General features: G+C 34.1%; 3 protein-coding genes across 6 annotated transcripts; 2 read left to right on the forward strand and 1 right to left on the reverse strand.

Annotated features, from left to right (window-relative positions):
• On the forward strand, positions 1 to 2,119 carry LOC136781755 (potassium channel subfamily K member 13-like). The gene is made up of 5 exons (XM_066740752.1): positions 1 to 207; positions 323 to 515; positions 970 to 1,044; positions 1,118 to 1,517; positions 1,593 to 2,119. The coding sequence occupies exons 1-5, from the start codon at positions 79 to 81 to the stop codon at positions 2,074 to 2,076; spliced, it is 1,281 nt and encodes a 426-aa protein (XP_066596849.1). The 5' UTR covers positions 1 to 78; the 3' UTR covers positions 2,077 to 2,119.
• A 153-nt stretch (positions 2,120 to 2,272) lies between these two features.
• Positions 2,273 to 8,520, reverse strand: LOC136781753 (PR domain zinc finger protein 10-like). Of its 2 annotated transcripts, none has more exons than XM_066740749.1 (9): positions 7,637 to 8,520; positions 7,152 to 7,354; positions 6,657 to 7,059; positions 6,243 to 6,587; positions 5,842 to 6,174; positions 5,555 to 5,758; positions 4,972 to 5,490; positions 4,093 to 4,892; positions 2,273 to 4,002 (listed from the first exon to the last, which is right to left on the reverse strand). In XM_066740749.1, the coding sequence occupies exons 2-9, from the start codon at positions 7,311 to 7,313 to the stop codon at positions 3,727 to 3,729; spliced, it is 3,042 nt and encodes a 1,013-aa protein (XP_066596846.1). In that variant the 5' UTR covers positions 7,314 to 7,354; positions 7,637 to 8,520; the 3' UTR covers positions 2,273 to 3,726. The 2 variants fall into 2 exon arrangements, with proteins under 2 accessions (XP_066596846.1, XP_066596847.1); XM_066740750.1 differs by having other exon boundaries at positions 4,093 to 4,880; positions 7,637 to 8,516.
• A 4,585-nt stretch (positions 8,521 to 13,105) lies between these two features.
• Xrcc2 (X-ray repair cross complementing 2) lies at positions 13,106 to 14,216 on the forward strand. Of its 3 annotated transcripts, none has more exons than XM_066741001.1 (2): positions 13,106 to 13,205; positions 13,354 to 14,216. In XM_066741001.1, exon 2 carries the CDS (start codon positions 13,395 to 13,397, stop codon positions 14,214 to 14,216), a length of 822 nt encoding a protein of 273 aa, XP_066597098.1. In that variant the 5' UTR covers positions 13,106 to 13,205; positions 13,354 to 13,394. The 3 variants fall into 3 exon arrangements, with proteins under 3 accessions (XP_066597098.1, XP_066597096.1, XP_066597097.1); XM_066740999.1 differs by having other exon boundaries at positions 13,167 to 13,291; XM_066741000.1 differs by having other exon boundaries at positions 13,193 to 13,286.
• The last annotated feature ends 3 nt before the right edge of the window (positions 14,217 to 14,219 follow it).

Raw genomic sequence — 14,219 nt, forward strand, 5'->3', positions numbered from 1 at the left:
TAGAGGCGCATAGACAAAGTGGTGGGATGAGAGGATATTGAGATGCCGAAGTCAGCAAAGGGATGAGAGTCATCGGGGATGTGCCTGTGCGGAGGTCTCGCGGAGGATAACGCTAGGTTCATCCTTCTCGCAGTTGTTCTGGCTGTATACATGCTTGCCGGTGCTGCATTGTTCCAAAAACTCGAGTCCGACCTTGAAGTTCGCCAGGTACGTTCTCCAATCCATTTCTATTATACAAATACACACTTACCTTGGTTTTTTTTCTCAAAACACTCTGGGTATTTTTTTTAACCATTACAACGTGACCCTGCTCCAATTTTAGGCAACAGAATTTTGGAAAGTTTATCATACCTTTCGGGAACAGCATTTGCAAGAAAATTCATCGGCAGTGGAAAGGTTGCAAGAGTTACTTTACGCTTATGGAAATGCTTCGTCCAATGGGATCATCAATAAAAGACGTCAATGGGATTTTCCCGGAAGCTTGCATTTCGTCGGTACAATTGTTTCTACAATTGGTATGTATTTAATTTAAGAATCACTTGTTTGCAAAAGAAAAAGTTTTTAGAATTGAAATTAATAGGGGGTGCAACTAGTTGAAATGTGCTCGTTGTGCGTTAACACGGATCTATTAGAAAACGATTGTTTTGATTTAAATTAAATAAAGAAGAGGACAAGGGTCGATGTCCGGGCACGGTTGAGAGAATTCGCATCCGCGAATTCCAGAATGCTAATATCTAGCGACCTAGTCTTGTACTTACTCTGGCGCAACTACCCCTCCCCCTCTTTCACTCGTGTATATATGTACGAACGTATGCATATGGAAATACTACATGCTAGTCCGAGTTAGACGCATTTGCTCATTCACATAGACATTTGAATAAGCACATAGAGTTTTCCTAAAGCTTAATCGTGCCCGATATAATGTAGTACTATAATTAACAAATATTTATCTGTTCCGTTTTCTTGCAGGCTATGGCAATACCGCACCTCAGACTACAGTAGGAAGAGCCGTCGTTATTCTTTATGGATTCTTTGGCTGTTCTGGTAATAAATCAAACTCGGTTTATCCATACATATCATGAGACAGCAGTGACAATCAGTGCAAAATTCTTTGCAGGTGGTATATTGTTCTTCAATCTTTTCCTCGAGAGAATAATCACGTTTCTAGCATGGATTCTGCGCAGCATCCATCTGCAGAGGTTGAAGAAACGTGCTCGTAGAAAGGCGCCCTCCAGAAGGGCGTCGAAAAGTTCTAATCACAGATCCCTGCCAGATATTTTGGACGACGAGGAGCAGGAAGAACTGGGCCTGGAACAATGGAAACCTAGTGTTTATTGGGTGATGCTTTATTTATCCCTGTTCTCCTGCGTAATTGCCTGCTGCGCCGCTGCACTATACGCACCTTTGGAGGGCTGGACCTATTTCGAGGCTTTGTACTTTTGCTTCGTTAGCTTCGCCACGATTGGATTCGGAGACTTTGTCAGCACTCAGAAGCAGGACTATCCACAAGTACATTGGTATCGGATCCTTTATCTCTTATCTCTTGACAACTCAACTAACAGTAGTAATATTTGAATGATTGTTATATTCAGGTACCGTTTAGCCAACTTTTTCATTTTGGTTCTTGGCTGCTGCTGTATCTACTCGTTGCTAAACGTCACTTCGATCGTGATCAAGCAAGGCTTGAATTATATTATTGAGAAGCTTCAGTGTCAGCATCCTGACATGGCAGCTCCCCATCTGCCCAGAAGGAAGTCTTCCTTATCGGGAGTTTATCACTCCAGGAGAAGGCCTACCAAGATCATTCGGAAAGATTCCATCAGAGCTGAGGAATCATCCGTGGACACTGCTAGACGACTGTCCGGTGAATTAATTTCCATGGAGGATTTCTTATCGGCCAATCACGTTGTCCTCGCTGTCATGCAAAAACAATTGCACGAAGCTGATCAAATGAAGAAGGGCCATGGACCTGTTACACCCACGCCTAATCCTTCCCGTAGATTAAAACCTGGAGCTGTCGGCCCTCTGGCCATTGCCAGTGAAAAATTCGAGATTAAAACAACTATAAATAGATAGAGATAGCCTCTATTCTTTATAATATTGTATATTGTTAGCTATCGAGTGCCATGAATTAGGAACTTTACATACGACAACTGTAACAACAGAGTCTGGTCTTTGGAGAATCTTTGAGTTTTTAGGTCAAGGTAGCTTCTCAATGGATTAATAATAGATTAATAGATTTTTCGCGAGTGCTAAATTGCCATAAAAAATGTCGATCGATAAATAGCTTTATTTAAGTCATGCTTACAGTAGAGCTCGTCGTGTTTTACGCGCTCAACGACATTAACAGCTGTTAACAGACATTATGCAACCTTTTGTCTTCACATTCCAGATGAAGTGTATCATATTATGTATATAATACCGTCTAAAATAAATGTAACATTACTCCTGTGATTTTTAGTTCAAGAATCAATCTTGCTACGGCCATCCTCTAAGAAATTAATCATTATCTCTCCTGAAATCCATGAATCATAATTTTACAATTATATTAAGGTTTGACGGTATTGCTGCGAGATTGCACATCGAGGATAGTAAATTCTGAAGTTCTAAGGACAATGAGGAGACATGCGCATATCATAACATTACGAAGACAAAACTTCCTTTTAGGCTAATTAACTAACAACAGTACCTCATAGTACCTTGCTATTTGCATCAGACATTGCAGATTGGTGATCGAAATAGATGGGTATATAATTGCTCATACTAAATTCACGTGATACTAAACTCTAATCATTAATAAGGGACTGGATAGAAAAATGACGGTTTTCAGAAAATAGAGTAAAAGAACGAAAATTCTATTTCGATACACGATGAATCATGGAGAGAGATACTTTGAGTGACTGTAACATTCAATCTTGAAAACAGAAGTAATGTACGCAACGCAGAAACGTGCGGTAAAACCGTCAGTTATTATGATAGACACGAGAGAGTGAAGTGCATAATTGAAAACTGCACCTTTCGGCAGTCTACGAATACTTGCTTTATCGTTAAAGTCAAACGTCTAATGAACCATGAAATTCTGCATCCTTCCTTGTCTAAATATCTCACGGAAATACTATTTCAAAACAGTTAAACGCTACTTTCAGCAAAAATTCTTCTCCGCCGAGTATGAAACCAAGTCTAAATATAATTGCTTCGCAGCATTGCCGAAACATATTTATACACTTGGTTGAAAATTTCGAGAGATCTACTAATGCATCTAATTCAACTGTTACACGGGCAGTACGGACACTCGCATCTATTTTCGCGTCAATATCGTTAATACCTCGAGCAAAGGCAAGAGACAATTTAAAACACGATCGCCACTTTTCATCCCTCCTCAATCTTTTCAATTTCTTTCCTAGATATCTTGCCTGGAAAATGGATTTTTCTGACCTGCTTGGGAGGCAGACAAAAGCCCAGTATCTTCAGAAGATCCATGCAAAGCGTCTCATTATCAGTGAGGCGTTGCACCCAACAACCAACAAATGTACGATCAGCGTTTCGCACTGATCGCCAAAAAGCTGCGTTCCAAATTTCGTTTAATTGAGCGATGATCGCCACAATATCTGGCAACAACAGCAAAAAACACTGCACTTAAGCCGCGCACAAATTTTTACAAGGTTCATACCTCGTAATAAATTAGTAACAACGACCCCCGCTACGGAGGAAGGGTCTGTCGCCTGTTCAACGTATATCTCGCATACGTACAAATTGCTGACCTATAAACTCCATTCCGTTACTTATTAGATCAACGTCGCTCGAGATTTTGATTATCTTTTGCTTAAAAAAATCAGTATTGATATCGCAAGTCTGTATGTAATCGGACAACGCGAAATTATTGTCCAGTAATGATCGGGACTGATTTTGAGTTGGCGACGGTCTATTGCGAGAACGAGGTACTTGATCAGCTGGCTCCATTAAATTTGAATGCTTCTTACGCTGATGCTGTAGTAATTTAGCCTAAAAAAAAAAGTATTAATACTTCTCTCTCTCTCTCTCTCTCTCTCTCTCTCTCTTTGAAACATATTTTATATGCGTATTTTAATTTACCTTGCTGGCATACTGTTTATGACACCATTGACAGCCTTGGGGGGTGGTGGTGACGCTGCCAACAGTTTGACTGAATGTAGGATTTGGCAAACCCGAACCATCAGATTCTTTCTGGCGATTACTCGGAGGTAAAGCAGCTCCCGGATGATTCTTCATGATGTGCGCTTTACGCTTACTGCTACTTTTGTAAACTTTCTCACAGTATTGGCAATAATAGTCTCTTGTTTGACGCAAGATCGGTAGATTTAATTCTGGCACCGATTCAGGCGCCACATCGGGATGTCTCTTTGCTAAATGATTAACCAACATACCCCTGCGCTTAAAGCCTACCAAACACTGATGACATTTGTATATGAATCTGTTATAATCATTTGGATTGACCTTTGGCACAAATTTCTTGTTATTATTATTCTGCATGATCTTTTCTTGAGCCGATCTCTGAGAATTATGCATTCTGGTCATGTGCTCCTTCAATTTGTCCTTCCTCTTAAATTGCTTTCCGCAATTGGCGCAATGAAATTCTCTATGATCGGAATGTTTAAGAAGATGCATCCGTAATTTATCTACGGTAGGAAAACGCTTGGCACAAAATTGACACTTGTGCTTCCTCTCACAATGATGTGCTCTTATATGCTTTCGGATAACCGAATACTTGAGGAACGTTCTTTGGCAGTGTGGACAGCTAAAAGTATCGTTTTCGCTCCGATGAGTTTCAATATGGTCTTTTAACATAGCGCCTTGCTCGAACAATTGTCGACACATTGGACATTCGAAGACTTGCTTGCTCTCTATGATAAAAACTATTATTAATAAAAATAAAGCAGCTGATAATGATTTTTTATCTTTCTTTTATATATTTTTTTTTCGAAAAACTCTTACCTCTATGCGTTTTCAAATGACAAGACAAGGCAGAATTATTCATAAATCTCTTTAAGCAAATGCTGCATGGCAGTGGCTTTTGGTCCTCGGCGCCGTGCACCAAACAATGCTGTTGTAGACGTACTTTGGTGGCAAAACGTTTGTAACACATTGAACATTTGTAAGTAATCAAAGGCGCAGATTTATCGTTTTTTTCCAATGGTAGCTCCAACTTGCCATGTTGCGAAACATGATTGACAAGGTCGCTCTGCTTCTCCAGTTTTAGTCCACACTGAGGACAAACAACCGGCTTGCTGTCCAAACGTGTTTTCTTAGTTGAATGGGAAAGGGCATGCAAATTAAAAAGTAACACTTTCCCAAAAATCAATCCACACGTCGAGCATCTCCATTCTTTCTTCTTTCGTCTTGAATTCCCCTTTTCTTTATTATTCCTCGCGCGAAGCATCTTCAAACGACGATTGCGATTGTAACGATTCCCATCAAGGTAAGGTCGTACGGAGTTATTTCGCCCATTTATATCTAAACAAAGTGTAATTTATTAATAGTTTTTCTCTCTCCCATATGCCCTCATTCAAAAATTTACCTTTCCCGTCTTTAGGATCGAGCTTGAGAAAATCTAAGCTTCTACGGAGCGCATAATCAACATTTAGGCCAGCTTTTAGCTCTTCTTTTGGTGAGATATTGCGAGTAGTTAGAAAAACTAGCCCATCATTTTGTTGGCAAACAACCACATTCTGCTCTTTGAATGTTAAAGCTGGACGAACGAATCGCATCCAATTCGAAGAATCTAAAAATTATGAATAGTATTAGTATTGTGTGTGTGTGTGTGTGTGGAAACTATATAAAATTATAAAAAGAAATCTATCTTACTTTCATTGGACACATCAACTTTTAAAAACTCCCCTGTTTTGGTTTCCAAAAGCAATGGCAAAGCGTTGATAAAAGGCTGACCATCGTAAGGACATAAAATTCCTTCGATCGGACCAAATTGAGTGCGCCTACGGATGTTACGCTTTGCGAAAACACCATATTCAACTTCGTCAGTGACCGTACTACTCGAAGTAGATAATTTATTTATACAAAGATATGATCCTGGCAGTGTTGCAATAGCCCTTGATGGTACAGGCTGATCCGCAATTGTGCACACAGTATGAGAAATACAACCATCGATATTAATGCATGTACTATCGCATTCGTCACACCCTACAAAAAGTATCAAAATTATATTAAGCTCGTAAAAGAATAAAGATTTATACTTTTCTTATACTCACAAAATGTTTTTTTATCGTTTATATGTCTTTTAGATCTACGAATACTTTTTGTTTCAGTATTGTTTTTGTGTTCACTATGTGATGAAGTATTATCTTCTTTTTCCGAATCTTTGCTTATATCGTTTATTAACAGTGGCTTATTTTTTTTCTCTGTAATTTCTGGCTCAGAAACAGGAAGAGTTCGATTGTGACTTACTTCAAGAGTTTGATGTTTAAAAGAACTAATAACATTTATTTGGTCATCTTCTTGCATGACCAAAAAATCCCTGGTCAAAGAAAAATCAGTTCCTGGTATTCCTGCTAACATAAGAGGAGCCGTAGTTGTCTCCAATACAGGACTTGGATCTGAAAAGTAAATTATATCTCAAAGTAATTGAAATAAAAATATGTATATAGAAAAGAGTAAAAATTTACCCTGCATTAAAATTAATTCGTTGCCAACACTGGAGACTAGCTCTTCTTGACTCTCTCCATTGACATAATCAGCTGTATTGCCAACCTGTTGATTGCTTTGTGTATCAGTAGTATTGTTGATCTGAGCAACATAATTAATATTTGTTTGTACGCTTGAATCTGAGGATGATATTAAAGGGGAGGAAGGCCCTTGAAGCACAACAACAGAGTTGTGAAATGAGGATGGTGGTAGCTGAACTGGAGTTGGTGAGTATCTCGCAGCAGAACTCATATTTGGGTCAAGTGGGCTAACTCGATGTTCAAAATCTGATAAAGGTGAAGCTGGCCTTGGAGAGAAAGAGACTTGCTCATATGTTGGAAATAAGCGAGAATAATCACGTGACTGCTCATCTACATATTCCACCTAATGAAACAAAAAAAGAACACAAATAGAGAAAATTAAAGTGATTTTCCTTTTACCAAGATACAAATATTAATAAAAGTAAAACATCTTACAGTTAGGAAAAGTAATCTGTTGTTTGTCTTTCTTGGTTCGCATATGAATGAAGAAACAGCATGGTCTATAGGCCAGCTGACTGAAGTGTCAGCAATTTTATCAATACAGGGCATCTCAAAAGAGTCAACAGGGGCCCCCTCAGGAGGGCCCCTTGTATCCATTTTCTTGTCAAAACTACTCCAAGAGCTGATTTCTCTCACACCTATTAAACATAATCAAAATTTAATAATATGTAGAACAACTCTTTTGAAGTATAAACAATAAAAATGAAGTGCATGCAATTAAATATGAACTAATTAGACTGTTTTAAGAGCTTTAACAAGCAAAAACTAGTCGTAATTAATGCTAGCTAATACTATCAAGTTCAATTTGATTTGGAAAAGATTGAAATATGCAAACGTAAAAGGATGACGACAAAAACAAAGGTCGTGATACTTGTCGTATAAATGTGATGTTTGTAAATGTTTTCTTGGTCCAGACTCACCTATTTTTATCTAAAGAAATTTAGCTTTTAAAGTCGATACACTGGCCGATTCATCCATGCATTCACCTGTCCTACTGCTCTTATATACTTTCCGTTTCCAAGCTCTGCAGTCTGCTGCATTGTCAGACGTCAGTGTGCAGAATGGTGTAGAACACAGTGCGCTGTGGCCGCCAGTGGCCACTGTGCGGACTGCGGGGGAGCAGTGATGCCAGAAATGACTATTTTTTCCACAGAAACAGTTGAACATGGAGGGCAAACACACAAAGCCGTAAGCCCCTATGAGTGTGAAGTGCCGACTACAGTTTCGGCCATTAATCTTGCGTCAGGCGAGGGGAAGTAGAAATTAGAGGGGTGAAGGGATATCTAGGGAGTTTGTCCGTAGCTGTCAAATGGCGCGATTAACCCTTAATTTTGGATTGTAAACAAAAGTAATGTTTTCGGAAAACGATTGCGGAAAAGAAGGAAGAATTTTAATACATAACAGAGAAGAAGAAATATATCAGATGAGTATAAATTAATAAAAAAAATGAAAATTATTGTGAATTTTTAAGAAAATATACTTTGTGGTTTTTTTATTTTTGTTACAGGTGAAATCCTGTTATGATGGCTTTCTATTAAGGAAAAAAGTTCTTATAAACAAATAAGTGCAAAAGCATTAAGATATGAAGCATTTCTTTGTGGCCCAGTCATTTCGATAATTGTGACTTAATGTTATAATAGTGAATGTGTAAGCGATTAGTGTATATACAACAAACTCTTATTGTAAATTTAATAATCTTGTATGACAGTTTTAATTGCTATTATTTTAAATTAAAGCTAGTTTAATTAACATATTATTTTTATTTCATCCCTTTCTCAAAATTCTAAACACACATGGTAATTACCTATTCTTGTAGTAGTCATATATTCGTTAAAATACTTACAAAATTACAACTGTTTTATATTTGTAAAGCATAGCTTTTTGTTGCAATGATTTTTATTATTCAATGTGAGAAAAATTGCATTGGGTTTAGGTAAATGTCTTATTTATCCGCCACATCCTTCCATATCTTATGCGACATTTATTTGGCTCTGTTACACTATTTTCTTCTAGTCTACAACATATAACATTAATTTTTTATTCATTTATACATACACACAGATCTGACAATACTACTCCTGAGTTCATCTTGTTTTCAGCTTCAAATAGTTTTCCAACTACACGCATGGATATCCATTTTGAATATAGAATACTTATTTCATTTCATCTATTATGATATTGTTAAGATTGATAGAAAGATATCAATTCTTTGCAAATGATATTTTATATATCTAGTAACTGGATTAATTAAGGTTTTAGAACAGATAAATTTCACAAACAAATAGGACTAACAAAATATGTATTATATATTGAGGAAGGATATCCAAATGTGAATTATTTGAAGCTAAAAGCAAGATGATTTCAGCAGTATACTTAAATGTACTGGAGAACAACATCCTCTCAAATATAAATCCTATGGAAGAGATGCCAAACATTATAAGTAAAATAATTCAAGTGTTCATTCTTCAAATTTAATAGAACAATGGTTTACCAATCATCTTGACATTTATAAGATTAATTATTCAATAGAATAGCCATATCTGAGTGTATATAAAAATAGCAAAAAAATATTGGTATATTTTGAAAACTAAAAGAAAGAACTAACAAGGCAAATAAATATTACATAAGATATGGAAGGATGTGGCGGATCAATAAGACATTTGCCTAAACCCAATGCAATTTGTCTCACATTGAATAATAAAAATCATTGCAACAAACAGCTATGCTTTACAAATATAAACAGCTGTAATTCTGTAAGTAATTTAACGAATATATGACTACTACAAGAATAGGTAATTACCATGTGTGTTTAGAATTTTGTGAAAGGGATGAAATAAAAATAATATGTTAATTAAACTAGCTTTAATTTAAAATAATAGCAATTAAAACATTGTCATACAAGATTATTAAATTTACAATAAGAGTTTGTTGTATATACACTAATCGCTTACACATTCACTATCATAACATTAAGTCACAATTATCGAAATGACTGGGCCACACAGAAATACTTCATATCTTAATGCTTTTGCACTTATTTGTTTATAAGAACTTTTTTCCTTAATAGAAAGCCATCATAACAGGATTTCACCTGTAACAAAAATAAAATAGCCACAAAGTATATTTTCTTAAAAATTCACAATAATTTTCATTTTTTTTATTAATTTATACTCATTTGATATATTTCTTCTTCTCTGTTATGTATTAAAATTCTTCCTTCTTTTCCGCAATCGTTTTCCGAAAATATTACTTTTGTTTACAATCCATAATTGAGGGTTAATCGCGCCATTTGACAGCTACGGACAAACTCCCTAGATATCCCTTCACCCCTTTAATTTCTACTTCCCCTCGCCTGACGCAAGATTAATGGCCGAAACTGTACTATCGACTAGGGATATTTGATTTGCTATTAGGCTATGGCAGGGCGCAGGCAGGGCAAGGCAGGGTACTTCAATTTAATAGTTTAGTACATACATAGGGCACTTTAGGTTAAGGGCCGGCAAGGTTGCCAAGTGTAGTACTTTCGGTACTACCGTAGTCTGGGCCGGTGTCAGTAGTAATCGAGTCGGCGACATTTTCCCACCCGCTTATAGTAATTTTTATAATATACAGTTGGCAATTCTGAACTCATGAATCATAAAATATCAGATTAAAACTTAAGGCGTAATATTGGCCGGAAGTTTTGGTTTTTGACAGCTTTGAAAGGTACAATTGTGTATTTGATATGAAGTATGATTTCAAATATTTCAATGCACAAATATTATTTTTTGAGTGAAAGTGCTAAACACAATATAAATAAAAATGAAGATAATTAAGCACGCTAGTTATAATATGCAAAATGAAAATAATATTTCTGCTCTATTTTATTTAATGTAAAGTAGTGGGGATTAACTGTCTTAAATATTTAACAAAACTTTACTAATATTAACTGAAAATAAAAAGTAATGATTTCTTTTTTAGGTTGGAGAAAAGCAACTTAATATGGAAATGGTTATAATCTGCAAGATAAGAAATACCACTGAAGCTATAGCATATATCAGATAAGTTACAAATTATTTGCCTTTATATTATCAACTTTTACACAAAGAAAATGAATAAGTGTTACTTTGTGAAAATTTTAATTCCTTCCGCAGGCTGTACAATTAACTCTCATTCATCTTGCAAATGTTATCGACAAGAGTAACCTGGATGTTGGACTTCAAAGTAATGTCCCCTCGACAATTTATTGGTATATATATGATAGGAGCAATAATGTTGGTTTACTTTGTGCTGCTAGAGGAATATACAAATAAAGCGACAAATAAAACCATTGCATATATGTAAACATTTCCAGGTAAAAATACAATTTTCAACTATTTAACTGTGGTTGATATCTAAACAGTAATATATTCCCTTTTTTATTTTAATAAGACGGTTGCCTTAGATGGTCTAAATATTTTTAATAAGACAAATTAATTTTAGGTGAAAATAGAGTAATAATTTCTTATTTAGATCATAAATGTTTTATTTCAATGTGAAAGCAGTTATAATATACATAATCAGAGATACCATCAGTTGTAGTATCGTATAGCAATTTTATAAGTGGAAGAAAACATTATCATGGTTTTATTAGATTGATCCCAATTAACTTTCAATATAATGCTTAACTCGTCTATATTTCAATTAATTACAACACTAAAGTTCAAGCTTAGTTCGGTATATAAATTTGGTCCAAAATAATTGTAAATTGTTTCTATCCATATTATCAATTCTTACAATAAGAAAATGTAATAGGTCTGTGTGTTTGTGTGGGTATAGAAATTTTAATTTCTTTGTAGGTCTTAATTATTTCTTTTTGCTGGCAATGTTATTGATATATGTAGAATAACAGGACTTTCGAATTGTAACAAAAAGTTCTATTTGGTTATTGATTTACAAGAGCAATAAAAGATAGTTTCAATTACTAATCTATCAAAGATACATTCAAATTAATAATATTGCAAAGATAAGCAAGTAAACAGTTAAATATCTATTTAACAATTAAACTAACATATTTATTTAATTATTTCTATTTATTATTTCAAAGATAAATACATCTTCATCCATCTTCCAATATCGATTCTTTAATAATATTAACTGATCTACAAAGTTATCGTATGAATCGTTATCTATTTCAATTTGTGGAATTAAGTTTTGTTTATATATAATGTTATCAATTTGTTTTAATTTAATATTTTGTAATTGAAGAATCATATTTTCCTTTTCTTTGTTTTTTAATTGCTGCACTTCTTCTAGGTTGTCAAATAAGTTTGTAATTTCCTCATAATTTTTTTCTTGCATTATTTTTTCAATTTGTTCAAAAAAATGGAGAATTTCAACATTTTTACGACACCTTTTTTTTCTCTGGATTTAAATGTGGTGTTTTTAAACATTTCAATAGTATTTAAATTTTCAGTGACAATACATTTCAAAGTATCTGCAATATAAAAATGGGAAAATTATTTAAAGTAAGTATTTTTTACATAAATATAAATCAGATTACAATATATTCTGAGATAGATTAACGTTAATATCAACCACAGTTAAATAGTTGAAATTGTATTTTTACCTGGAAATGTTCACATATATGCAATGGTTTTATTTGTCGCTTTATTTGTATATTCCTCTAGCAGCACAAAGTAAACCAACATTATTGCTCCTATCATATGTATACCAATAAATTGTCGAGGGGACATTACTTTGAAGTCCAACATCCAGGTTACTCTTGTCGATAACATTTGCAGGATGAATGAGTGTTAATTGTACAGCCTGTGGAAGGAATTAAAATTTTCACAAAGTAACACTTATTCATTTTCTTTGTGTAAAAGTTGATAATATAAAGGCAAATAATTTGTAACTTATCTGATATATGCTATAGCTTCAGTGGTATTTCTTATCTTGCAGATTATAACCATTTCCATATTAAGTTGCTTTTCTCCAACCTAAAAAAGAAATCATTACTTTTTATTTTCAGTTAATATTAGTAAAGTTTTGTTAAATATTTAAGACAGTTAATCCCCACTACTTTACATTAAATAAAATATAGCAGAAATATTATTTTCCTTTTGCATATTATAGCTAGCGTGCTTAATTATCTTCATTTTTATTTATATTGTGTTTAGCACTTTCATTCAAAAAATAATATTTGTGCATTGAAATCATACTTCATATCAAATACACAATACCTTTTAAAGCTGTCAAAAACCAAAACTTCCGGCCAATATTACGCCTTAAGTTTTAATCTGATATTTTATGATTCATGAGTTCAGAGTTGCCAACTGTATATTATAAAAATTACTATAAGCGGGTGGGAAAATGTCGCCAACTCTAGTAATCAGGCAAGCCTCATATCCAACATAAGAAGTAAAAATCTGAAAAACTGCCAATCAAAATGTGTACTTTTAGATTTTTGCAGTTATGTTGGATATGAGGCTTGCCTGCTCTGTTTTTTGCATCTACTGAAATAGCGAGGTTAGATTCATTTAAACCTTTATCTCTACTTTATAAATAATGAAACCCATTTGACTCTAAACTTTAAAGGAAACACATTCAGTAATGTATATATATATAATAATTTGATATAATCATTTTAATTTAATTTTTAAAATTTTCTTTATAGCAAAACAATTATAAGTATTTTTTACTTTGTTAAAACAAGAAATGCAAGCAAATATTGAATCTGGAGTTCAATTACTTACTAGACTAAGTCACAGGCCTGACTTATTGAATTTGGATGAAGTTGTATTTCCTAATAGTTTTAATAGCAAAGCTACTTTAGAAATTATTGGTAACGTATCTAGTGGGAAAACTTTACTCTTAACTCAGCTCCTGGCCAAATGCATATTACCAGAATGGTATAAAGAAATATTTATTAAAGGCTGCAATGCCTCTGCTGTATTAATAAATACTGATCATCATTTTAAAGTTTCGAAATTAGCAGAGTTAATGTATTTTGTCATTTATAATATTTGTAAGGCAAACAACAGTGGCAATATAGATAATAAAACAATAAAGTCAATTGTTCATACTTCTTTGGAAAATTTAATAATTATTAATTGTTATGAAAGTAATCAGTTTTCCATTGCATTAGAAACCTTAGACAATATATTTTTAAGTAATGATAGGATAGCCATGGTAGCTATAGATAGTATCTCCTCTTATTATTGGGAAGACAGAAAATCTGGAGGAGCTTGGAGCTTAAATAATTATGTAAAGAAACTACTAGAAATCATTCAAAATCATACGTTGCAATTTAATGTAGCATTGATTTATACCAATGCAATGACCAACAACAAAGAGCCTATAACATGTGCATCGAGTCCAAATCTTGGAAAAATTAACTACAGAGTTGAATTATGCAAAAGAGAGTCTTCTTTACAAATTCCAGAATTTTATTCTACAATCTCCTCTTTTCAATTTACAAAAAAGCTATCTTATACTATAGATACTAGTGGGATTCAATGGGCTAAAGAAAATGCATAAAGT

Source organism: Prorops nasuta, unplaced genomic scaffold, assembly GCF_024137725.1.
Source record: "Prorops nasuta isolate Cenicafe-Biocafe unplaced genomic scaffold, Cenicafe_Pnas_1.2 PNAS00024, whole genome shotgun sequence".
Classification (NCBI taxonomy): domain Eukaryota; kingdom Metazoa; phylum Arthropoda; class Insecta; order Hymenoptera; family Bethylidae; genus Prorops; species Prorops nasuta.

Excerpts from the sequence above, each read along its gene's own strand:
- LOC136781755 (XM_066740752.1), top strand. The coding sequence starts at position 79 with ATGTGCCTGTGCGGAGGTCTCGCGGAGGATAACGCTAGGTTCATCCTT. Across the intron at positions 208-322 it reads CCGACCTTGAAGTTCGCCAG|GCAACAGAATTTTGGAAAGT; the intron begins GTACGTTCTCCA and ends CTCCAATTTTAG. Across the intron at positions 516-969 it reads TACAATTGTTTCTACAATTG|GCTATGGCAATACCGCACCT; the intron begins GTATGTATTTAA and ends GTTTTCTTGCAG.
- Xrcc2 (XM_066741001.1), top strand. The coding sequence starts at position 13,395 with ATGCAAGCAAATATTGAATCTGGAGTTCAATTACTTACTAGACTAAGT.
- LOC136781753 (XM_066740749.1), bottom strand. The coding sequence starts at position 7,313 with ATGGATACAAGGGGCCCTCCTGAGGGGGCCCCTGTTGACTCTTTTGAG. Across the intron at positions 6,588-6,656 it reads CGAATTAATTTTAATGCAGG|ATCCAAGTCCTGTATTGGAG; the intron begins GTAAATTTTTAC and ends TTTACTTTTCAG. Across the intron at positions 4,893-4,971 it reads TCATTTGAAAACGCATAGAG|TTTTTATCATAGAGAGCAAG; the intron begins GTAAGAGTTTTT and ends TATTAATAATAG.